This window comes from Myxocyprinus asiaticus, chromosome 38, assembly GCF_019703515.2.
Source record: "Myxocyprinus asiaticus isolate MX2 ecotype Aquarium Trade chromosome 38, UBuf_Myxa_2, whole genome shotgun sequence".
In the NCBI taxonomy this organism is placed as follows: domain Eukaryota; kingdom Metazoa; phylum Chordata; class Actinopteri; order Cypriniformes; family Catostomidae; genus Myxocyprinus; species Myxocyprinus asiaticus.
In genome coordinates, this window is record NC_059381.1 from 32,918,416 (window position 1) to 32,943,844 (window position 25,429).

The 25,429-nt window shown below is 38.7% G+C and overlaps 2 protein-coding genes across 5 annotated transcripts in view; one reads left to right on the plus strand and one right to left on the minus strand.

Moving 5' to 3' along the window:
- Positions 1 to 25,429, minus strand: part of LOC127429339 (rho GTPase-activating protein 26-like) — a 138,630-nt gene that overhangs the window by 65,419 nt on the left and 47,782 nt on the right. For 2 of the 3 annotated variants that reach the window (XM_051678316.1, XM_051678314.1), the window contains exons 2-8: positions 10,661 to 10,756; positions 4,115 to 4,176; positions 3,948 to 4,019; positions 2,290 to 2,391; positions 1,906 to 2,016; positions 1,006 to 1,110; positions 305 to 434 (exon numbers count right to left, since the gene is read on the minus strand). In XM_051678316.1, the coding sequence (XP_051534276.1) occupies positions 305 to 434; positions 1,006 to 1,110; positions 1,906 to 2,016; positions 2,290 to 2,391; positions 3,948 to 4,019; positions 4,115 to 4,176; positions 10,661 to 10,756 (678 nt within the window). Of the gene's footprint in view, positions 1 to 304; positions 435 to 1,005; positions 1,111 to 1,905; positions 2,017 to 2,289; positions 2,392 to 3,947; positions 4,020 to 4,114; positions 4,177 to 10,660; positions 10,757 to 22,245; positions 22,401 to 25,429 lie in introns of those variants that run through there. The other variant, XM_051678315.1, reaches the window with a different exon arrangement.
- Positions 1 to 25,429, plus strand: part of fgf1b (fibroblast growth factor 1b) — a 93,239-nt gene that overhangs the window by 7,632 nt on the left and 60,178 nt on the right. The window contains exon 1 of one of the 2 annotated variants that reach the window (XM_051678365.1): positions 22,506 to 22,645. The exons of the other annotated variant lie outside the window; for it this stretch is intronic. The gene's annotated coding sequence lies outside the window, so the exon portion shown is untranslated. Of the gene's footprint in view, positions 1 to 22,505; positions 22,646 to 25,429 lie in introns of those variants that run through there. 2 annotated transcript variants of the gene reach the window in all.

The following is a 25,429-nucleotide window of genomic DNA, read 5'->3' on the forward strand; positions in this document are numbered from 1 at the left end:
CAAAACTTATAAAATCCTCTTTAAAAGTTCTTATCCAGCAATCACAAACAACTGGAAAAGTCATGGAAATTAATTGGTCAAATATTCCACTAAGGTGCAAACTGTCCCTCCAGAATTGTCCATCGTAACAAAATAATCAGATCAAATCAGATCATTTTATGAATGTATCACATCATTTAGTAAAGAATCGTTATTGAATCCAATCATTGCTATAACCAATATTCACACCCAAGAAACAACATAAAAAAAAACAAAACATTGCTGTAAATTCATGCAGAGAAAAACTCCAGACTTTTCCACGTACGTTTCTCCTGCACAAACAGATATCCCTCCATGGTGTGTGGGCTGATGCTCTTGTGCTCATGTGGGTTTTCCTTCATCTTCTTCATCAAACATTCCACCTCTGATCGCGTGCTCTCAAATCGGTTCCGCGTCTGAAAGACCACACACAATGCTCTACTACAACTACTTTCCCTTGATTGACTGAAAGTAAATGAGACGTCAATGTTCCAAATTGATATAAAGATTACATTTGAAAATATCTGTTCTAGAACATCAGAATTAATGGAAAGTCATGGAGTAATGCAGAATGCTTGTAAAAACCAGAAACTGTATTTTTGGATGTATATGTGCCAGGAATAACATTGGTCATTAAATATGAAGATTCCTTAAAATTATGGCATACAATGCAAAATATTACTGATTGGTTTATAATTTTAATCCCATTCTAACTAACACTTCTAAAACTATTACAAATTATTCTCACAATTTTGACAAAACCTCATCTGTGTTACCCAGTTAGATAATGTCACCTTAATAAGTTTAATAAGTGCTAAGTTTAAATCATCCAAATTCAGTGTTCAATACTTCACAGAAATCATTCAATTAAAGGCATAAAAAAACACATTTACAAGATAGTGACAACGTGGCACTGGCCCGATAGGGCAAAATCCTAACATTGAGACGGCTGAAACACACAGATAATGTTTTTAAAAATGCCCTCACGTTTTGAATGCTGATTGTGAGGTCTGTCTTGAAATGGTTAAAGTCTTTGGCCAGTTCGTACCCATGATGATAATATGTAAACAGACCCTGTAGAAACGCCAACAACTGCACACAAAAACAATGAGGAAAACAGTAGTCAGTGATCAGGGAATTTAATAATATAATATAATATAATATAATATTAGGGCTGTCAATCGATATTTAAAAAAAAAATCAAATTAATTACATGATATGCCAATTAATTAATCAAATTAATCACAATGAATCGCATATATCAATATTTGCAGAGAAAAGCCCCCCCAAATATGTATATAATGATTATATAAATATAATTATATTTAAATAATTATAAATATATACTGTATATAGTTCAGATAATTAAAATGCATCACATTATTATGACAGATGAGTAAAGCATTGATTAGGTGATACAAAAAGTGGCTTTAATTTTTTTTCAATGCATTATTTTTTAAATAATTAATCGCAATGAATTAATTGACAGCCCTATATATAATATAATATAATATAACATAATATAATATAATGTTGTACTGTGGGTAATTCTATTACTACTAAAAAAACACATTTAAAGTTATTAAATAGCTTTGCATTTTTGCATGTCACTTTTTTGCATGTCACATGTTTTTAACATGGTACTATGGTACTACTATGACATATATTTTGGGACATATTCCAAGGTATTGTTTGAAGTGCTTTGAAGTACAATGTAAATCCCATTGTACTTGAATATCTTTCAGTCCCATATATTAAAGTACCATTGTATTACCCATCATTATTCCATAGTACTCCCACACTAATTTTAGTGAGGGTAAGAGACACTGAGATGCAGAAGAACCTCTGCAGAAAATAAAGTGAGACAGGGATGTGGTGAAGTTTTACCGGTTCCACAAACTCAAACATTTTCCTCTCCTGAGCTTCCTGCACTTTGAAGACGTACTCCAGCGAGACCTCGTAGAAGTGCTGCCTCACGTGATCCACCTGGTTATCAGCCTGGATGATTCATTTACAAACACAAAGAAAATACATAGTTGAACAAATCTCTTAAACAAAAGACCAGTGGCTATGAAAAATAAGGACAAGAACACAATATGCCCCACACCAAAATACACAAAAGGCAAGAAAATTGAGTTAATCAAACCATTTCATATACTGTATAGTAATAATTAAATATATTTTATAGTATATAGTGTGTAAGTCCTATAGCAAGCACAAAGTTTGCATTTCAGTCTTAAAAGTAAAGTGGCAATTAAGGGTAGTACGTACTTCATGAAGGTGCGCTTCCTTTTTCTTGGCGGACAGACTCAGATGTTTCTCCAACACCGTACAATACTTCTCTGTCTCTTTATCATACTTCTTTTTTGCCTCCTGTAGTACACATGCAGAGGTCATATGCAGAGGAGTGAGCTTTTTAATATATGCATGTACATGATTATTCACATTCAGAAAACACAAATGAATGCCAATATATATATATATATATATATTGTTTATAATGGACCAGTTATAGTAATAATAAAATAATAACAATGACAACAACATAATAATAATAATAATCTTTATCATTAGAAATTTTAAGGTTTAAAATCATAAAACTATATATATATATCTGTTCAAAATGAAGATAAAAGTATTTGGACACTTTCCGGTTGCCAAATGTTATTGTTAAATTAATGCATTTTTAATGTTACGTAATGTGACGTTCATAAATGTTTTTAAAGTAGGCAGGCAGTTTCCCATTTAAAGTGAATATACTTAGATTACACTACATCAGGGAGTGTGTTTGGGGTGTATGTTGATGTTCTCATGATATTTGACTCGTTTTTCGATTGTGGGACCAGACATGCCTAAAACTCCCTGTTAACCCACAAACATGGAATAAGAACAATAGCTTGTTCTTTCAATTGTTAATTTCCTATTCTTTGAGCGCTCCTCAGGGCTGTGGTCTCTGAACTCCGGACACCTGGAAATGTCCAATTACTACTGTAGATGTCGTTTCGCAATAATGGACAACTGCCATGAGGGTGTGTATGAATCTTAATCATCACGCGGGAATCAAACATCTGCAAGGGCCTTGGATTCATCACTGATTTGGCAGACTGGAGTTAATCTATAAAATAAAATTCTCAAAAAAACATTCAATCTAATGTGAAGTCTTTTAATTAGCACAACACTACAATTTCACAACACTTTTTGGCATTAAAATTCAAATCATTTGAATCCTAAAAAAGAAGAAAGATGTGGTATGCAAAAATCTGTGATATGGGTTAAAATTAGCAGAATTCCTATAATGTTGTATTACTCAAGAGCATTAGAAATGAGTGCTTACACATCAAAGCCAACAGATGGCAATGCTGTTTAAGTGGTTACAACAGTTTGTTTGAAGAGTTCTTATTAGCAATTGCTAGGCTTAAATGTAATCTATGCACTTGTTTTACATTTTCTGCGCTGATTCACTGAATGGATTTAAGTATGGTCAAAAAAATTCTAAAAGTACTTAAGAATACTATATTTTTACTGGTATGCATTATCAGATTAACCAAAAAACGTAATAAATGCACATGTAAATAGCAGGGCATATGTGCAACTTTATATAGTGTAAACTAATATGTTATTACTACTGCATTATGTAGTAATAACTTATTATATTTTTAATTAGAATCATTTTTATTCATTTAGGTAATTACTTAAAAAATTATATAAAATTAATTTAATAAAAATTATGTCAGCATTTACTCACCTTCATGTCATTTAATGATTTTTTCTTTCTTTTTAGCAGATTATCCTGGCTAATGATTTATTTTAGGTGAAATATATGAGAAATTACATTCATCAAATATGAGAATGAGAATTTAAGCCTCTATCTGATATGAAAACATGTTATAACAGTGCAAAATGGTTATAACAGGAACCTCTGCTCTCACCTTAGCAGCTCCAATCTGCTCCTTCCTGAAGCGCTCCAGGGGCAAAATCAACACATCATTGGCATTTTCAATCTGAGGAGACACAAACCACAGCGTTCCTTTAATGATCTACTCTTAAACCATTTGTCACAACCATTATGAAAATGATGATGAAGAATCCAGCTCACCATCCGTGTTCTCTCATCTTCCAGGTTCTGTAAGACTCCAGCAAACTCCTGCAGCGATTTGGCTACAAAAAAATAGACGGAGGGAAAAAGACTAATTACACACAGCACCTTGACACATTTAACTGCACTACTCAGATGACTGAACACACTTGATTGAATTTGTTTCTCACGATGTCAAATGCATTTTGATCTAAAGGCTTGTGCTTAAATGCTTGATATTAGTTTTGTTGACCTATATATATATATATATATATATATATATATATTACTATTATCATTATTGATAATAATAATAATATACCACATAAATTACTTAACACAGCTAATATATTTAATTTAAAATGTTTTTAATGGACTATTAATTTTTATTATTAGTAGTATTATTATTTATTATTATTATTATTATTATATCAAATATATAACTTTTGTTTGTTTTTTTATGGATCAGTTAAAGCAGATAGGAAAAGCAGCCAACAAGTGTCCAGTATGCATTGGAACTTCTTTCACACTTTTTAAAAAGCATGTCAGGCAATGCCTCATGAATTTGTTTGAGAGAATGAACAGAGTTTGCAAAGCTGTAATCTAGACAAAGAGTGGCTACTTTAAAGAAACTCAAATATAAAATAGTTTTGATTTTTGGTCCCTACCTGGTTCCCATACTTACCTTTTGTGTTTTTTCAGATGTAAAAGTGAAATTGAAAGAGGAGATTTAGAGTAAAAAAAAAAAGGATTTTATCTTTTTCTCACCCACATCTATCATATTGCTTCTTAAGATATGGATTTAACCACTGGAGTCATATGGATTACTTTTATGTTTCCTTCATATGATTTTTGGAACTTCAAAGTTCTGGTCACCATTCACTTTCATTGTCAGGACCTAAAGAGCTGAAATATTTTTCTAAAAATCTTTGTTTGTGTTCCGCAGAATAAAGAAAGTCATACACATCTGCGATGGCATGAGGGTGAGTAAATGATGAGAGGATTTTCATTTTTGGGTGAACGTCATGGTTACTTGTGTAACCTCCGTTCCCTGATGGAGGGAACGAGACATTGTGTCGATGTAGTGACACTAGGGGTCACTCTTGGGAGCCCGAGACACCTCTGGTCTTTGATAAAAGGCCAATGAAAACTGGCGAGTGGTATTTGCATGCCACTCCCCCGGACATACGGGTATAAAAGGAGCTGGTATGCAACCACTCATTCAGGTTTTATGCTGAGGAGCCGATATAAGGTCCGGCCATTTCAGCGGGTAGTTCAGCGTTGTGGCAGGACTTCTTCATCTCGGCTGGAGGGACAGGTTCTCCGCGCGCAAGGTAGCAGCGTTTTCGTTCTTGACCAAGGTGAAGTGAATACTGCTGAACCTGGGCGGGCGCCTGGCGAACTGAATCGCGTAGCCGAGTCGGACGGTCCGGATCAGCCATCGCGACGGATTGGAAAGTGCAAGCAACGCATCCAAGTTCCGCGCAAGGTGGACCAAGGGGACAACGTCGTCGGACATACCGGCAGGTGGGGCTTCGCGGTGGGGTGAAGCTCGAGGTGCCACACTATGTCGTGGCCGTGCTGAGTCTAGGGACATCGAAGCACTTACCTGCCTCCTTGTGACCACCCCCAGAACAGCCTGGGACGGGGGAGGAAGAGGCCTGTCCTCATAACCCATGGAGACTGCCACATCGGGGGCGACTGTGTGCCACACCTGGGCGCTCAGGGGCAGAAAGACCACCGCTGGAGCGCCAATCCTGCAAGGAAAAACCCGTGGACGGTGGTCGTGATGACGACCGTGCACACCGGGTATGTGACCCAGGGAAGAAGGAAGCCGCTCTTTTGTTGAATTGTTGGGTACCGCAGCCACTTGGGCATGCGGCGAGATCAAAAGGTCGCTGGGGCAGGATGTGCCGGATAGCCTTCGTCTGCTACTTCACCACCGAGAACTGCTGGGCAAAGTCCTCAATGGTGTTGCCGAATAGGCCAGCCTGGGAAATGGGGGCAGCAAGAAACCGTGTCTTGTTGGCCTCACCCATCTCATGCAGGCTGAGCCAAAGGTGGCGCTCCTGGACCACTAATGCGATCATCGTCCGCCTGAGAGACCGCACCGTGACCTTCGTCGCTCGGAGAGCAAAGTTCCTGCATCAAATCTGGGGCAGAACTACCCTCGTGCAGTTCTTTCAACGCCTTGGCTTGGTGGACCTGCAGGAGAGCCATGGCGTGCAGAGCAGAGGCGGCTTGTCCAGCAGCGCTGTAGGCTTTAGCCGTCAGGGACGACGTGAGCCTACATGGCTTGGACGGGATCTTAGGGCATCCGCGCCAGGTGGCGGCGCTCTGCGGGCATAGGTGCACCGCGAGCGCCTTATCCACCTGGGGAATCGCCGTATAGCCCCTGGCCGCACCACCATCGAGGGTAGTGAGAGCGGAGGAACTGCGGAATTGGGGCTTGGCAGTAAAAGGTGCCTCCCATGATTTCGTCAGCTCCTCGTGCACTTCCGTGAAGAAAGGCACTGGAGCAGGGCCTGGCTGCTTTGAACGGTGCCGCGAGCCCAGGAACCATTCATCAAGCCGCGAGGGTTCAGGGGAGAGCGGAGGGTTCCACTCTAACCCGACGCTCGTGGCCGCCTGGGAAAGCATGTCCGTCATCTCTGCATCAGCCTGTGACTGGGCAATCATCCCCGAGGGGGGGGGCCCATTTGAGGCTTCTGCGTCCGACTGGACAAGCCCGCTCTCCGATGCTGCACTCGAGAGCTCATCATCTTCACGGGCTCCGAACAAGAAGCCAGACTCGCCGTGAGACGAGCCGGCGAACTCATCCGGAAGCCCGACTGGGGCAGACGAGCGTGCTGGAGAATGGGAGGTCCGCGGTGGGATACCCGGTGGAGGCGATCCCATTGGGGTCCCAAAATCGCCCCCAGTGCTAGCCGCGCTGGCCTCATACCTGTAGGTAGAAGGACCGAGGCGGGGAGCCGCTTTCTTACGAAAGCAAGCCGCGACCGCTACGTTGCCATGGCCATGTTCTCGCAATGAGAACATGAACCATCCACAAACACTGCCTCCATGTGGGTCGTGCCCAGACACGAAAGACAGCGATCATGACCATCCGAAGTTGAGAGATAACGACCGCAACCAGGAATAACACACAATCGGAAAGGCATCTTTAAAAAGACGCGTCTTTAAAAAGACGTTCCGTGTGTGCCGCTCTTTTAGAGAAATATACTCTTTTAGAGGAAAAAAGCTCTTTCAGAAAATGTACTCTCTTTGTTTTCTGCCGAAGCGCCCAGGGACGTTCTCTGCAGTGCACCAGTGCAGATGAGGGAGAAGCCGCTGAAATGCGCCATCAGATCCAGCAGAAGTGAATGAACAGTAGAATTCAACTCAATGAGCATGACCGTTCAGCTCCGAAGAGAAAATCTGAATGAGTGGTTGCATACCAGCTCCTTTTATACCCGTATGTCCGGAGGAGTGGCATGCAAATACCACTCGCAAATTTTCATTGGCCTTTTATCAAAGACCAGAGGTGTCTCGGGCTCCCAAGAGTGACCCCTAGTGTCACTACATCGACACAACGTCGAGTGAGTGACAGATAGGGAACTATACCTTTAAGGCCGATTTATATGTCTGCGTCAAACCTATGGTGTGCATTGGTGTGTCTGTGTCGTTCTGTGAGTACACAACCGAGTGCTAGTATGAGTATATCAAGAGAAAATGGATCGATCAAATAAAGATAATTAATCTGACATTTTTTTTATTACCCAGCACTAGGATTAGTTGTATATTAATACAAGTACAACTTAAATGTTTACGAAACTTGGACACGAGTTCAAAAAATGGAAAAACGCAGTTTTGGTCTCAGTAATGTAGTGTATGTGTACGACTGTAGTTCCAGCCTCAGCCACTGGGGGTTTGGAAATTCAGAAAGCATTGATTAATTTTAGCAGACAAAACAATTTACCTGCTATCAGTCTGGAAATTCTGGTTCCTAGAAATGGCTCAGGTCTCTCCTTCGATGTAGGATATTTTTGTTGTTGCCTATTTTATTGTCTACCAGTCAAAAATTGTAAGTGATTGCTAAGAAAAATAAAAAACACAAATCGCTCCTCAACAAGCCCCACGATTCGAGGTACGATTTGAAGAATTAAATTCTGTTGCACAAACAGGATGAGATATGCACTAAAGTTTAATACGTAGAGTTAGGCATTTAGACCCAAATCAACCCAAAGAACCATTTGACTGCTAGTAAGTTCTTCAAAGACAAATGTTTGCCTCGGTTTTAACAGCACACGTCCATGTCTTCCTAGAGCATCTAAAGCATCTTACTCATCAAACCTTTCGTGATACCAAATGTCAGACATGCACTGGGCACGCTACTAAGACAACTCCAGAAAGTAGTCTCCGCTGTGGCCGATAGTGTTTCATGTTCAACTTTATAAAGAACATTGTCAACAAAAAGCAAGGCTGCAATTCAAGATGAGATGAGAAGAAAGGCAAGTCAAGACTTGCTTTTCCTTAAAACTCAGCCAAGCAGGATTTCAGTGAGTTTCCATGCAAGGTGCCAGAACTTACAGAAAGCCACAAAAATTCCCACAGGTTCCAACACTTAAGCCTTTTATGCCACACCATCATGAGGAATTATGATGACTATATAAAAGTAGAGCTGAAGCTTCATTTTGGCATAATAGGAACTTAATGAATTTGTAATGTGGACGGAGCTCAGTAAAACCTGTCTTTTCCTGTTTAAAAGCTTGTACTGAATATATTGTGTAACACTTGGATTAAGATCACACGCCCCCAAGTTGGTCAATGTGAAAAAAACAAAAAAACAAATTTGAAACAGTGTAATTTATGTTGTGCTGGCTGATATGGCAGTCATATTGAACTTACACTGACACCTAGTGGCGTGGATGCAACTTCAAGTAAAAGCAATAGATTTAAGTTATCGATACCATTATAAACATGTGCTATTCGCAGTCAGTCATGATAAATGAAATGGTGTTAAAACAAAACAAAAAAAAATATTTTCTGTTTTTAAAATTATATTTGTGTGAATTGAGTAGATATTTACTATATTTAAGCAGTTTTGTGCATTTTTTGCAATAGAGCGCAATAGTGCCCGCCCACTTTTTCAGTTGTCTTGGTTCAAGATAGGGATTTCATAAAATCCTTTATAAAAGAGTTCTAAGACATTAACCAAAACAACCAGCTCCGGGGTGAATCACATCACAAACTCTGATTTGAAAATCGGACAAAAAGACAAAGATACAAGACTGTGTACTTAATGTCTTTAATGAGGAAATGATCTACAATCCCATGAAGCATTGTAAATGACATAATCAAATTAAAAATGATGGAAAAACATAACACTATTTATTTTAAATTGTTGATTATAAGTAGAGAAGCAATATATTTAAATAGTTTTGCAAAATATTTGGATATAAATAAATCTATAATTAGTTTGAGAGTGTAGGAAGACCGATTCGATTGCTTCATTCACAGTACATCATGCGAGTGGGTGGTCACTGCATAGCTCTTTTGGCGCACTTTGTTTGCCACGACTCTCTTAATTGTGGTCTCTTCAGGATTATGGTTTGTGTAGTTCTTCACCAGGAATTCTGCTAATAAATACCATTTTAAAAAAAGTGAAAATGGCGGGGGCCTGGGTAGCTCAGCAAGTAAAGCTGCTGACTACCACAGCTGGAGTCGCAAGTTCGAATCCAGGGCGTGCTGAGTGACTCCAGTCAGGCTTCCTAAGCAACCAATTGGCCCGGTTGCTAGGGTGGGTAGAGTCACGTTGGGTTAACCTCCTCGTGGTCGCTATAATGTGGTTCTCGCTCTCGGTGGGGCATGTGGCGAGTTGTGTGTGGATGCCGCAGAGAACAGTGTGAAGCCTCCACATGCACCAGGTCTTCGCGGTAACATGCTCAACAAGCCACATGATAAAATGTGTGGATTGACGGTCTCAGACGCGGAGGCAACTGAGATTCGTCCTCCGCCACCCGGATTGTGGCATTGGGAATTGGGCATGCCAAATTGGGGAGAAAAGGAAAAATAAATAAATAAATAAAGAAGTGAAGCTGACATAATGCAGAGTGATGGCTTTAGCAGAAGCATATAGCATCGATTATCAACCTCAGAGCTCATAGTAGGTCTGTCTTTAAAGGTTTATACGATTTTTGTAAAAAAAAATTTAAAAAATCAATTAATCAAGTCTCCATGGCTCTAAGCAACAATATGGACACTATACTATCCCTGTTATTATGCATAAAAGCTTTTTCCATTACATTGGCCAAGGAACCCACCATTCACATTGGTCAAGTTTCAATTGCAGCACAAGCTGTTGATTGTCTGCAGTTGAGATCTTATATTTACATTACGCATTTGACACTATATCCAAAGTGACTTACAGTGCATTCAAGCTATACATGTTATCAGTTTGAGTGTTCCTTGGAAATCAAACCTGTGGCCGAGGCATTGCTAGAATCAAGCTCTACCAGTTGAACATAGAAGCTACAGAATCATAGACATTAAAAAAACAAACAAAAAAAAACAATGTTGTGATCTTACCAATGCATATCTCATCATCTGTTTCTGCATCGCCGATGCACTGGAATTTAAACTCGTTCAGTGACTCTGCAAACTTTCTCTTTGCAGTGGATAAATCTGCAAAAGATGCAAATGGCAGGTGTTAAAATGAGATGTGTGATAATTTAAAGGCATGTGGAGATGAGAGTGGCATACGGTGATGAAACCACACATTTTCACTTCATTTTTTGTCACGACTATGATTTAGAAAAACAGAAAGAGAGAGAAATTGAGAACTTGTGCACTGCACTTAGGAAACTTTGTGTTATCTTGGGCTTTTACGGCTGTAAACTGTAAGACTGACAAAGTGAGAGAGGCAACGAGAAAAATAGATTGCATGAAGGAAAGAAATTAAAAAAAGAAAAAGACAGAGAGATAAGAAAGAGAATATGGCCCCAAAAGTCCCTAAAAAATGAATATTGTTTGTCATAGAATGACATTTTGGCTGGTCAGAGCAGCATATAAATGGAAGGCAGAAATGTCGTAACTTTGGAAAAAAAAATTCTTGAAAAACTGCAAGAAATGGAATACATTGCATGAAAATAAGCCGGTCAGGCTGGACATCAACCTCAACTGGTTTGCAAGTTTCTTCAACAGCAAAATATACAGTAGTTGAGGATGAACATAAGCATCTTAATGAAGGCTGTTCATTTTAAAATCAAAATGAAACACATTTTGGTTTTTGATGCATTTTTGAGTGAAACATCACAGTGTAAAAAGTTAGGCTGAGTGATATTTTTGGTTTATAATACTTTTCACTACACGGCCTTGGTTATGTCACCAGCAGAGAAAAGTTGTTTCAAAGTTCATTTTGATGAAAGATTATGAAAACAAACGTTTTTCTATAGAATAACATTGTGATATACAGTATTATGCACTGTAAGACAAGGGACATTTAAAATAGAAAAATATGTTGTACGTATACAACTTTAAATGTAAAAATTTTAAAAAAAATATTGGATTGTGTAAATTGGAGCTTCACTTTCATAATATTTTATGCAGCCAGAATATTCTTTAAAATGTCATGTTATGAGTTCCACGGAAGAAAATAAGTTTGGTTTGGAACGATAAATGTACAGTAAGTAGATGATAACACATTGTCGTTTTTACAGTAGGTGAACTATTCCTTTAAGACACAGGACCAATAGAAGATTAACTAGTGCACCATTAATCTACAGTATACTAAGAGTTTTCTAACAATCTGTTTGCGATGATAAGTAGCTGCAAGGGCGTAGATTTTGGGGGGGGGTTGGGGGTGTTGCAGCGTGAAGCGTTTACATATTTCCATTGATCTTGGAATAAATAATGGGGAGGGGGTTGTACTTGCTTCTTTTGATTATTGGGGGGGGGGGTAACTATGCCCCTGAGTAGCTGTACACAGATACGCTATTGCTGTGTAGCTCAATGATCTGTATGGTTGAAGTCAGGGCTGGGAGAGGGGTGACCCTCAAAAACAGTTTGTTTTGACCTCAACTGAAGAAGCTCTTTATCACTTTGAGAAACTCTCCCTCACCCAGTGGATGGTTTGCCCTTGACACTGAACCAGGGCCAGTTAGTTCTTTTCTGATTGCAATCATTTAGAAGTATTGGTCTCTACAGAACAATAATGGAAGTTTTCCAATCTGTGGGCGTTTTCAAACCAGGATGGGCGTTTCTCAACTATTCATTGAAAGTAGGGAATCTCAACGTAGCCATTGACACTAAAGTGATAACGTCCACTGACAGCAGATCACCAAATCTGGGGCGGTTTCTCAAAACACATTCAAAACAGGTTTTTCAACGGACCAAAGACAGCTGCTGCATCCTGATATTATTTGGGCCTTTTGATTTCCTAAAGATAAAGCAACAAACATTCATGCAGCGGCTCCCTTCAGCTTTTAGACTCCTTTTGTGTTCCACGAAAGAAAGAAAGTCAATTTTCATTTTTGGATGAACTATCCCTTTAACAATGCATACTTACGAAAATACACTTGATGAAAGTCCCAGAGCTCCAGTAAGGGATTTGGCATAGCTTCTACTCCCAAAAGAAATGATAACTCGTATAAGCCAAAAAAATCTCTGTGTGATTCTTAAAGTGTCAAAATCAAAAACACGTTTTGGGCAAATGTAATTCCCTGTGTGTTAACTCATACAAATGACTCAAGTACAAATCAACTCAATGGTCACTTTGCCAGCACGAAAAGACATGTGAAACAGTGGTGAAACAAATTGACCCAATTTCTTCACATGGAGAGAACTGCCGACTACAACGGGCAAATTCACTAAACAGTTTTGCGTATGGCATTTCAAAAAAAGAAAAAACCTGCGTCTTATTCACTAACCACCCACAATCTACAGTAATTTAAGCAGGTGCAATCAGCGCTGCAATTGTGCTGTGTCTTGAGTATTTTAATTAAATCATTGTCACTCCTTTCCACGCAAACACACTGTAACGGGGTAAGGTGGGCAAGGAGGATTTGGGAACCAGATGAACAGTCAACGTAAGTTTTAATAACATAAATGAGCTCAAATCAACTTAAACACAAACACATAGACACACACACAAAAATCGGCCGCATGTGGCTCTCTCTCTCTCGAACTGGTGCCTCTGGCTCGTCTTTACCCCCCTCCCGGCTGATTAGCCCGATTCAGGGCCGGGCGTGTGTCCTTATTTCTCCATTCTATGTAAATTAGGCTCATTATAGAGTGCGTTTTCCACAATAATTGCCTGGTGAAATTTACATTGCGCTATTACTGCCAGATGAAAGCAGGCAGTAAAATGAATTTTATTTAAGAGATATGTTTGTGTAAATTTTCTATCAATCATGTCATCAGTAATTAATCAAATAATGATCAAATGATAGAGAAAAGTGTTATAACCTGGCATATATCCAGATGTGCGGTGTAGTCTTTCGGCATGTTAAAGAGAAGATTCAGGTGTCTGAATTACAGAAGTGAGTGATGCTCAGATAACGGTGGTCTGCTGCATCCTCCGCTATACAGCGCTCAGAATCATCCCGCAAAAATGGAATTGTGCATACAAATTACTTCTGCAGTGATTTTGTGGGTGCGCTTGCACCGTTGCCCATTCTTCATAATTCCTTTAGTGAATCGGGTGCTAAACCAGCGCAGACAGTGTGTGAATAACCTGGGCTTTTAGCGGGTACATTTCATTCTTAGTGAATTCCCTAACAGCTGTTTCACAAATCCTCCATGTGTGAGGTGTGAGCAGTGCATTTTTGTTTCAGTGCTCATGTTAACAGATAAGACCCTTCACATTGCAAGCGTAAGTCACGAGGTGACGCGTCTCAGATGCGGCAGTGAGCGGATAGTTTCGGCTAAGTCTATTTTTGCTCCGTGGCTCACACTGAACTCAGTGGCTCTGGGTGTAGCAGAAAACTAATCAGGAGATTATAGAAAAGATGTAAAAGCAAATAAACAATATTTAAATCACACTACAATTTATAGGTCTGCATACAAACAAACACAAAATAACGAAAGGAAAGAATACATAAACTGCGGGACTTTTGCCCATGTTGTATATGTACAGAGACAGTTTATAAGAGACGGATCACTGGTATTAAAATGAATGGGAGAAATTGGAACACCCGCCTTACAGGTAAAAGAGCCAATCACCTTTTAGATAAAGACATCGCATGTCAATCAACTCAAGAACGTGCATTAGCATTAGCTGATTCAGCGTGAAAAAAAGTGTTTCTTTTGGCGTAATCTGAGGTAAAGCAGCACAATTTATGATACTATTGTTGCCAGATTTTACTGCTGACTTTAAATATGTACTTTGATCGTAATCTTGACCAACCATTTTGGAAATTTCAGTCTTTCCCCATTCAAGTAGGTAGGAGCTGTACTTTTATGCCGCTTGTTTACAAAGAAAAAGCTGCCCAGCCTGCCCGAGAGCATTCCAAAGATGACCACCAAGTGGACTGACTTTGAAAGGAGCTTTGACATATTAACCAGCACGACCAAGTATGCTGATAAACAAGTGCAAGTGACTGCCCGCCCGTTGCCGTAGGAACCTAGAAAAGAGACGCAGCCAATGGGAAAGCCTAAACGTGACACGCTGCTCACACCTCGCTCAAGAGTATGTGAATCAGGCGTAAATCTTGTACCTGGCATACCAAGCTACCAGGATACTAGAAGTTTTGCAATGCATGAACAAAACAGTAAAATAGCTACATCACTCTCTACTAACAAAATTCACACACCAATTATCATTATTTTCCATTCATTGTAAGTAGTAACAGCCAGTTAATCACACCATAAATCACACATTTTGGGATATTGCATAAACAATGCTGGATCTAAATGCAAGATGTTAATAAAATCTCCAAAATGTGCATAAAAAAACCTGAAATGGATACATTTTTTATTTGATAAGACATGAGCATAAACTATGATGAAGACACATTTACAGAATGGATCTTTAGCAAACATGAAGTTCATCAGAGCATGTTGTCTACATACTCTAACCCTCAAATAGGAATTCATTATGTTTAAAAAAAAGAGCCACAGTGGCTTCAACATCCATTTTCATTTCTATTTTTCACTAGTTTCCCCAGAAGTGACGATTTTGTTCTCTTAAACACATGGGACAGAAATTAGGGCTGGGCGATATGGCCAAAAAATTTATCACAATATATGCTCCTTGAAACAACCACACCGTCTTTTTCCAGAGCAGCCTGTATTTCTCCTGATGTTATCTGTGGGTTTTTCTTTGTATCCTGAACAATTCTTCTGGCAGTTGTGGCTGAAATCTTTCTTGGTCTACCTGACCTTGGCTTGGTATCAAGAGATCCCCGAATTTTCCACTTCTTAATAAGTGATTGAACAGTACTGACTGGCATTTTCAAGGCTTTGGATATCTTTTAATATGCATTTCCATCTTTATAAAGTTCCATTACCTTGTTACGCAGGTCTTTTGACAGTTCTTTTCTGCTTCCCATGGCTCAGTATCTAGCCTGCTCAGTGCATCCATGTGAGAGCTAACAAACTCATTGACTATTTATACACAGGCACTAATTGCAATTTAAAAAGCCACAGATGTGGGAAATTAATCTTTAATTGCCATTTAAACCTGTGTGTGTCACCTTGTGTGTCTGTAACAAGGCCAAACATTCAAGGGTATATAAACTTTTGATCAGGGCCATTTGGGTGATTTCTGTTACCATTATGATTTAAAAAGGAGCCAAACAACTATGTGATAATAAATGGCTTCTTATGATCACTATCCTTAAATAAAAGACAGTTTTTTTGCATGATCAGTCATATTTTCAAAATCAATGCCAAAATTTCACAATTTCTGCCAGGGTATGCAAACTTTTGAGCACAACTGTATATTGTATATATATATATTCATATCATTCGATATTGATATTTATCACAATATACATTTCATACCATTAATGAATTAAACATAACTTGTTTGCTTACAAGTAAACTCCAGAGGGTAAGCTACCTTTAAAGTATATTAAGTTTAGGATTTAATCCAAAATAAGGTGTGTGTGACCTCTTTTCAATGAAATTTCTCCAATTTCTTCCTAACCTAATACTTCCTAACCAGCTGATTTCATGACTATGATTCAGTTAGCTAGTTGTGTGTATGGCCCTGTTTCCACCTGGTATTAAGGCGCATTTCGGGTGATCCGATCACATGGTCAGCCCTAAATACAGGTCTAAACGGGGTCTAAAATATTTTGTGATGTGTCCACAACGCATTTGAGGTGTAAATGCTAATCCGTCCTGTATGCGTCCCGGCAGCAGCAAGGCACCACCCCTCACCTGTCAATCAACTGCTGCGCAAAACAACTGGTTACGAGTGGCTTTAAACGAAATAACCTCCGATTGGAAATTTTTTTTAAAAAGTGGATACATACACAATAACGAGAGCTTCACTAATCTCCCTTAGTGTATCTGATATCAACACAGATGACAAGCACAAACACCAAGCTCCTTTAATACAGGTAATACACTAATATAATGGATAATTCTGCTCGAAATGTTGCATTTGTGCTTAGATTAAATTTCAACTGCATCTGGGAGAAGAAGCGCGCCGTTTTTTTCACACTTTATTTGTCTTTACTTAATTTGTTGCACTTTATTATCATGCAGAAACACACTGACATAGTGATTGATGTATGTCGTCATGAAACAGAGACCCTCCCCTCAAAATCCAAACACAAGTGGTCACAGGAGATGCATTTAAGCGACCAGGTGTAAACAGCAATGTGTCTCAACTGACCACATGTGACCACCAGAGACGCATCTTAATACCAGGTGGAAATGGGGCCTATGACTTTCCCAAGTTGCTTGCGTCTTAAGTGAAACATATCTGATCCGATCGTCTAGACGTATAACATAGGCTAAATACTATGAACTTTCCAAAATTGCAAGTTAAAATTTGACTGGCTGGCTTCTACGCAATTTCAGGGAGTCATAGAGCGCAGGTTTAAATCAGTCCACCCGGAAACAAAGTTGTATTTACAAATTATCAAGCTGCTTCAAGGAGTGCTTCCAAGGAAAAACTAGTCGCTTGATCTGCCAAAATTTGCACGTTTAAGGGCACCGAATCTTTAAAAGAAATTCAGAGTTTTGAGGTGGTAAGTACAAAGTAAACGGGATATCTTTAAACATGGCCGATTCCGGGTGGGGCTAGATTTTCCCCAAGCACCCCCCCCCACCCCCCCCAGGCTAAAGAAATCTAAATGTGGTTGTTTGTTCTCTCTTACTGTTTAATTTGGTTGCTCTTGGGCACAAAATAATCACTAGTCTTGTTCTGCAAGATTACATACAGTAGCCAGTAAACTTACGGCAGAGAAAATGCAAGAGACACCTCATTGGTTAGTCGAAAGATACTGGAAAATAACTCTTGAAGGTCATGTGTCTCCCTTTCCAACAAGCTTCCACTTGACACTGAAGCAGACACTGTTATTTTAGCACTTGGGAATCCCGGCATGGCAGAAAACCGATTGCTAACTAGTGGCAGGCGCTAAAAATAAGCAGCTTCTATTGGCAATCACAAGCTTTTCCCTCCTTTTGTCCTCTACAAACACAGAATTCCCCACCATTATTCACCTCCAGTGACCCCTATTTCCTGCCTTCTGGCCTGGTGAAACAATGGTGCCGTCCAAGTGCCTGGGAGGGATACACACATATAATCAGGTATGTACTGTACATACAAATACAAACCAACAAGACAGGGAATCATTTGTTTCCAAATAGGCTCCAGTGGAATGCTGGCATTCTATTATATGACATTTAAAAGAACCCAAAGCTTTAGGGCACCTTAACACTACAGAAGTGTTTGAGGGATAGAAATGCATACGATCCATTTGGAGGGTGGGTCAGTTTGAAATCAAGTGGGAAAACAGCAAAGTGGATTTCCGAAAGCAAAACTGGACCCGCCTCTGGACCCAACAAATGCCAACACCAGAATGCGTGGCAGCAAAAGTTTAGATGTTCCCACATTTTGGTCACATGATGTAGCATCATATTGTAAACCCTTGTGTTTTTACTCAACATTCTTGCAATTCACAATCCCCATTCGAAGCAATGTTACTTCCTTGCACAGTAATATGGTCAAAGGGTTTCCATAAAAGTAGGAATGTGCAAAAATTTATATTGTCAAAATCGGCTAGTCGGTGTGTTGCTTGAACAACTAGTCAACTAATTGATCTTAAGCAAGCCCTGTGTAATTAGGATGGTTTCAGGTTCACCTGACCCCGATGCGTTTCTTAATGAGCAGTATTGATGCTGACTATCAACCCATTCGAGTTCGAATCCAGGGTGTGCTGAGTGACTCCAGCCAGGTCTCCTAATCAGCCAAATTGGCCCGGTTGCTGGGTAGGGTAGAGTCACATGGGGTAACCTCCTCGTGGTCACGATTAGTGGTTCTCGCTCTCAATGGGGCATGTGGTAAGTTGTGCGTGGATTGTGGAGATTAGCATGAGCCTCCACATCCGCGGTGTCATGCACCACGAGCCACGTGATAAGATGCGCGGACTGACGTCTCAGAAGCAGAGGCAACTGAGACTTGTCCTCCGCCACCCGGATTGAGGTGAGTAACCGCGCCACCATGAAGACCTACTAAAGTAGTGAGAATTGGGAACTCCAAATTGGGAGAAAAGGGGATAAAAAAATAAATAAATAAAAACAGCTAGAAGAAGCGTGACAGAATGCAAGGGTCTCAAGACACATTTTTAAAAGTTAGACTGCAAAACACTATAAATAACATGAGATGCAACGCAATGGCCTAGGATGTCCGACTAAATGTGTATGGCTGTTCATTTAAAGATGGAACTTTAACAAGAAGGAATTAACATGCAAACTGTCTCACAGCTAAATCACAACACACTGCCAAGCTAAAGCCAGGTTCACATTTTACGATTTTGGACACAGCTTTCACTTCTGAGACAAATTTTGGGGATAAGCAAAGATTTCTCTTGTTGTAGGGCAAAATCATCAGTGTGACATGTTCAGCTGCTGCTGATTAATTGCCATTACGATGAATCTTAGCCTTCGACGAAGTTCTGGAAGTTTTGTGTCACAATCGTGCAGTGTGACTTTGATGCCGTAGAATACGTCAACGCCATCAATCGTTATGATTGGGAACAAATTCTTGGCTTTGATGTTTTTTGTACACTAAGGCTGGGTGATAAGACGATATAATCATATATCGACAATATCTGACAAATATCTGATGCCAATTAAGACACTCATTGACAGACGTTGATCAATAATATCAGGAAATTACAAAACCATGGAGCTGTGAAGTCGGCAAATATCATAAATAGCAGCACAGTGTATGAAATTAGCACCCGCTCAATGCGCAGAACTTGCTCATCTCGAACGAGTCCAGGGCCACACAGCCAGAGCTAGATAGAAGCCAAAGTCTGATTAGCAGCTCGACTTCCAACACAACCACATCACTGCTACAAAAATTTGCCCTGGCGCACTTGAATGTTGTTGTTTTTTGGTCAATTTCAAAGGGCTGCAATTTCTGCTCATTTAGTTTAGTCAGATAAGAGATAAGATGAAAGCAGCTGTGATCTGTGTGGTGGCCACACTGACTGACACTGTTGGTGCTCACAACATCGAAATGAGAGTTTAATGGCTTTAAGGCCATATGTGTTTACTTTGAGGTCATTATGCTAGTGTACTTTTAAACACTGACAAAATTCCCTTTTAATAATATGGGTTTTTCTTTAACTTCGGGCACTTTCATCTCACAGAGGTTGACTTTTATTAAAATTAACAGATTGAAACTTTGTTTTATTAGTTAAATGAAGGTCGCATTAAATTTGATTTGGAAACTATTTACAGTGCCTTTAATCATTTATTTTTGGTGCTTTTCAAATATTTATAGATTGTATTGTTTTAGACCTGTCCCAGACTTGCAATATTAAACTGTGAAAATGCATTATAAAAAGACAAATTATTACATGTTTAAAACTATGATAATCTAAAAAAAAAAAAAGAGTGAAATAAACATAAACCATTTGATTATTTTTCAAAAATTACAACTCTCCTACAATTGTGGCATCATTTCCACCACAAAAAACATTTGTGCTCCTAATAATTTTTTTTTTAAGTTAGTGTACTTGTTAACCAAGTCAACAAAAGTGTCAGTAAAGATCATGCTTGAGATGAAATATGAGATGAGTGATGTTTGAAAAAAATTTAAGGTAAATATCACTTGTAAGCAGAGTATTATTATTGGGTGTTATTTCCAATCAAGCTTTAATTTTGTCACATTATGCAAAAAGTGGGAAAATATTATTTAATTGTGTGTATTTAGGATACATAAAATGTTAGCAAGTCAAAGGAGATTTAAAGGTCATTTAATTTCAAAAGCGTTAAAAATGTCATTTCCATCAGTGTCATTTCCAGCACATCTCAAATTCTGTTTTGTATTCTGTGTTGGAAATGACACTGATGGAAATGACATTTTTTAACGCTTTTGAAATGTTACTGTAGTGGGAATTTTCTTGACACCTCCTGTGATCAGGGTCCGAAAATTAACTTTTTAGCCTACCTGCCAAGGTGGCTGGTGGATGACACTGTAGTGGCCAATTTATTTTATTTTTTTATTGCATATTAAAAGTGGATTTGACAGATATGAGAGACAAATAAAAAATACTGTATGAAAGTTTAATAGTGAGCTGCTTTTTAAAAGAATATCACTATTTTATTATTTCTGAAATATTTAAATGCCTGAAAGTCCATTTAGATTTTTTTTCCTTCAGATTATTAATTTATTACAAAACTAATTGTTAAGTACATATAACATTATTACACGGCGGCCTGGAATACTCAATTCTGATTGGTCAATGGCGCCATCTAGCTGTCTGTTATTGCTCTGTAACAACCGCAGCTCCACGTGTCAGACCGCTCATCCGGGTCTCTCCTGCTTCTTTGATCACTGTGCGATCTCTTCGAGTAAGGTAATACAATATTTTCAACTCAAATCAATGTTTCATGTCCATTTATTTGTTTTTTTGGCAAGTAGTCTTGTAATAGCCTGAATAATGAGTCAGACAGTCATTTTCACAAAAAGAAACCAACAGAACGGAGGTGGATTTCAGCTGTTCAGCGATTTCTTTCTTCTCAAATTACATAATTTCAACACAAAATCAATATTTTATGTCCATGTGTTTATTTGTTTAGTAGCTGTGTAATAATCGGGTTTATTGTGCGATAACAACCGGCTGACTGTACATTATCCCTTACGTAACAGTTCTCGGTTTATTTTCGAGTAATCAATTAATTCAGTCAGTCAGATTTATCCAGTCAGCTCCGACTGATTCATAAGTCTTGTTAATTTACTAACAAGAGCCGGCTCATAAGAGCCATTCGTTCAGGAATCGGACAACACTGGTAGCGCTGCAGTTGTTGATTTTCTGAAAAGAACCGGGTCAAAGAGTCATTTGTTTGGGAATCAGATTGCAATGGTCGCACATTATCTTCAGCACTCTAGATTCAGAAGAACCGTCTCAAAAGACTCTTTTGTTTGGGAATCGGAATACAGCTGTCGTGCTTTATGTATCACACTGTAAATTCAGTAGCAGTGTTGCAGTACTTTAAAACACTGTCTGTTTATTTTTGTCAAACGCTGTTAGAGATAGTAAGTAGGCAAATGAAAGGAAAAATAAAACATAATTTTGTGTAAAAATGTTTTTAACAAGACTTTACTTTCTAGAAATCCACAGTGCTAAAAATTCCCAAAGCTGAAGAAACCAAAGTACACAATTAAAATTTGAAGCCTTTCTCTACAGGGAAACTAAGCAAAAATATTGATGACCCATGCTTCACTACACAGATTTTTGTCCAATACAATGCTCTCTAAAATGAGAATGTCCCTTCCCTTCAACTGACCAGGAAGTAGCAAATCATGTTTTATGGTTGTGATGAAACTAAAGCCCATTTAAATGGTCATGAAAATGAAAATTAATGCATCTTATCATTGTCTGACATCATCCACAACACATACAAATCTGTTAACATCTAGAAAAACTAGTTTTAGTGTTTCATGATCCTTTAAAAAAAGGGATGACCCCTTTAATATGTCTTACCTAAACTTCCTGTTTCAACAGGAAATTCGACAACACAGGGCAGAAAACTGTTCTCGTCAAGCCATTTGATTGCATCTTTGAAGCTCATACTTCCTCTGTTAAAGTAACCTGTGTACAGGAAGTGTATTTTGATGTAGTACCGATGGACCATGAAAGCTGATTTCCGACAATGACGGACACATATCCTATGGTCTTGTGCAAGGAAATGAATAATATGTTAAGTGGAAGTGGGTTACAACCGGATGTCCAATCCCTGCTAAGTCAGCAGCTACAGGATGATTCACTGAGATGAACTGACTCAACTGTGATGCCCTGGAACTGACCAAGAAATGACCTTGTTTCATCCTCAGAATCCTCTACTTGCACTGCACTGTAGCCACCCCAGCTGAAAAGACTACAGGTGCGTCCCAAACTGCACATTGAAGTGTAGGTAGTGCGAGTGCGAGTAGTATGTTTACACTGAAAATGCAACAAAAAGTAGTGTAGTACGAGTACCCGGATGATGCACGTTTTCAACCGTCAAAACGGAGTGTGGAATGTTGGACACTTCATGCACTCAATGCTTGTGGCTTGCCGTAAATAGCGGAAGGGGCTCTGGCAAAACAATTGTAAATAATGGAGAATATGACAACTAGCGAAACTTCTGTGAAGACAGCACCTTACAAAAGTGAGTTAAACGCTTTACCATCATACCATGCTTAGTGAATATGTATATTACTGAGATATAAGTGTTAAACTGAGGGTGCATAGCGTGCTAAAGCTAGCGGCAATACAACACTTGACTTTGAAACATCACTTCCGTCAGCCAGTAGCGGTTCTAGCTTGTATGGTGCCCTGGGTGAAACCCCCATGTGCCTCCCCGGGCCCATGCCTAAATCCGCCCCTGCCATCAGCTGTCAAACAGCGAACGCTTCCGTGTAGTAAAAAAACGTTAAGAGTTCCACTTAGAAGGATAATACACTTTGAAAATTCATACAATACATGGCTGAGTGCATAGTACATTTTGTTAGCGCACAGCTTTTCTTACACCAGTGTGAATTTCCATGCTGGTCCCCCTAGGCTGACATTATCCCTAATGTCTCTTTTTGTGTTCTATGGAAAAGTCACTGAGGTTCTGAACGACATGATGGTGAATAAAGGATGACTAATAATTTTTGGGTGAACTGTCGCTTTAAAGCTTAAAAATAACTAACTCCATGCAACACCTGCACTATGTGATAGTACTGACAGTAGCAGTCTAATGTTCAGTTTATAAGGAACAAAAACAAAAGATAACAAAATAATTTGCATAATCTCTCCCCACCAAAGACTAAATGGCTGAAACATTATTAATGCTTTATGGTACAAAAATGTGTGTCTTATCAGCACAGTCTTATCTAATCTAAAACAGATTCTGGGCAATTCCAGCGTTATGGATGTGACATTTGCAGTGAAAATTTTAAATTTAACTTCATATTTAAGTACTCAATACTAGTATATCAAACAATTTATATGTAAAGTACTGTGCAAAAGGCACATAAGATGTTTCACAAAAGCATTTGTCTTAAGATGGTTATTTATATCTTCAGCTTTAGTGTGTCAATAGGAAATACACATTTTAGACTCCCAAACATTACTTTTGCAAATAGAAAAGATTATAACAGAAGAACAGGGAGCCCTGCAACAGATGGCATGGCCCCCACAAAGCCCCCCACTGAACATTGTGTCAGTCTGGGATTACATGAAGAGACAGAAGCAGTTGAGACAGCCGAAATAGATAGAAGAACTGTAGCGAATTCTCCAAGAAGCTTGGAACATCCTATCTGCCAACAACCAAGAAAAACTGTATCCAGGTGTACCTAGGAGAATTGGGGCTGTTTTGAAGGCAAAGGTGGTCACACTGAATATTGATTTAGCTTTTTTTATGTTTACTGGACTTTGTATGACATTAAGTGATAAATGAAAACTATTTATGTCATTATTTTTGAAGACATCCTCACTATGCAACATTTTTCACAAGTGCCTAAAACTTTTGCACAGTACTGTATAATAATAGACCCCTGTAGATAGAGTCCAGACATCAGAAAATTTTCAGTCTAGACATGTTTTTTTCCCCAGTTTAGATAGGGAAATGAGCTTGCGTTACGGATGTGACAAAAATAGACACAAGTTTTTGGGAGACCACACACTGTAAAAAATCTGTGACCTGAAATGCACAATCCAGAAATAATAATAGCCACCAAATGTAGAAGGGTTGGCACTCCTAAGAACATACAGCATAATATTTATTTTGTATAAATTTTCACATAAATGGGGAAAAAAACGGCATTATGGACATGACATCTCTTCGTTAAGGACGTGACAGTAGTGAAAGCAGCACTTACATCATGAGGGGAAACCATTCAAAACGCAAAACCATGCCGACTTCGACCTCTGAGATATATTTTATTACGTTATAATACCCAACAAGGCTGCATGATGAATTTAAATAAGATTAAAATCGCCATTTTTCCATGGTATGGTTGACATTTTCCTCACGGAGGATATGTGAAACCAGCCTTATTCCCAAAAATGTTGTTTTAATTAATTAAAATGTATGCCATAACTCTGTTCAAAGTTGTCAAATTTAACACTAAAATATTAAAGGGACTGTAATTATGTGTTCTGTGTTGGTATTAAAAACTCATATCAACACACATGCACTTATATTTATAATCAACGCCTTTATAATTAATGCATATTGGTAATAATTTGTGAAAAAAAAAAAGTCTTTTTTTTATTTTTTTTTATTTTCAGGATTTAAATTAAAATCAGAAAATATAAATTATATAAAAATTAGTGCTGTCAGTCTTTTGTAGTTAATCACGATTAATCACAGATTCCGAAAGTGCTGAAAATTTACCTTAAATATACTTCTTTTCCTGTCAAAATGCACCTATTTCCTTCTTAGGAGAGAAAACAAAACAGAAAACATATTGTTATGTAACAATATAATGCTTTATTAACATTTCCCAAACAAAGCCTTCCACAGTATAAAGATAGAAATGTACTAAAATATCACCAATTCAAGTAACATTAAACGTTTCCCAAAGTCTAAGTGGGAGTTTGACTAATTGAAAGAACTAGTTTCCCCATAGGTTGCATTTTCATTGCAACGGCCATTAAATCTCTTAAACTCTAATCCTCCACAATATTAATCAGCCGG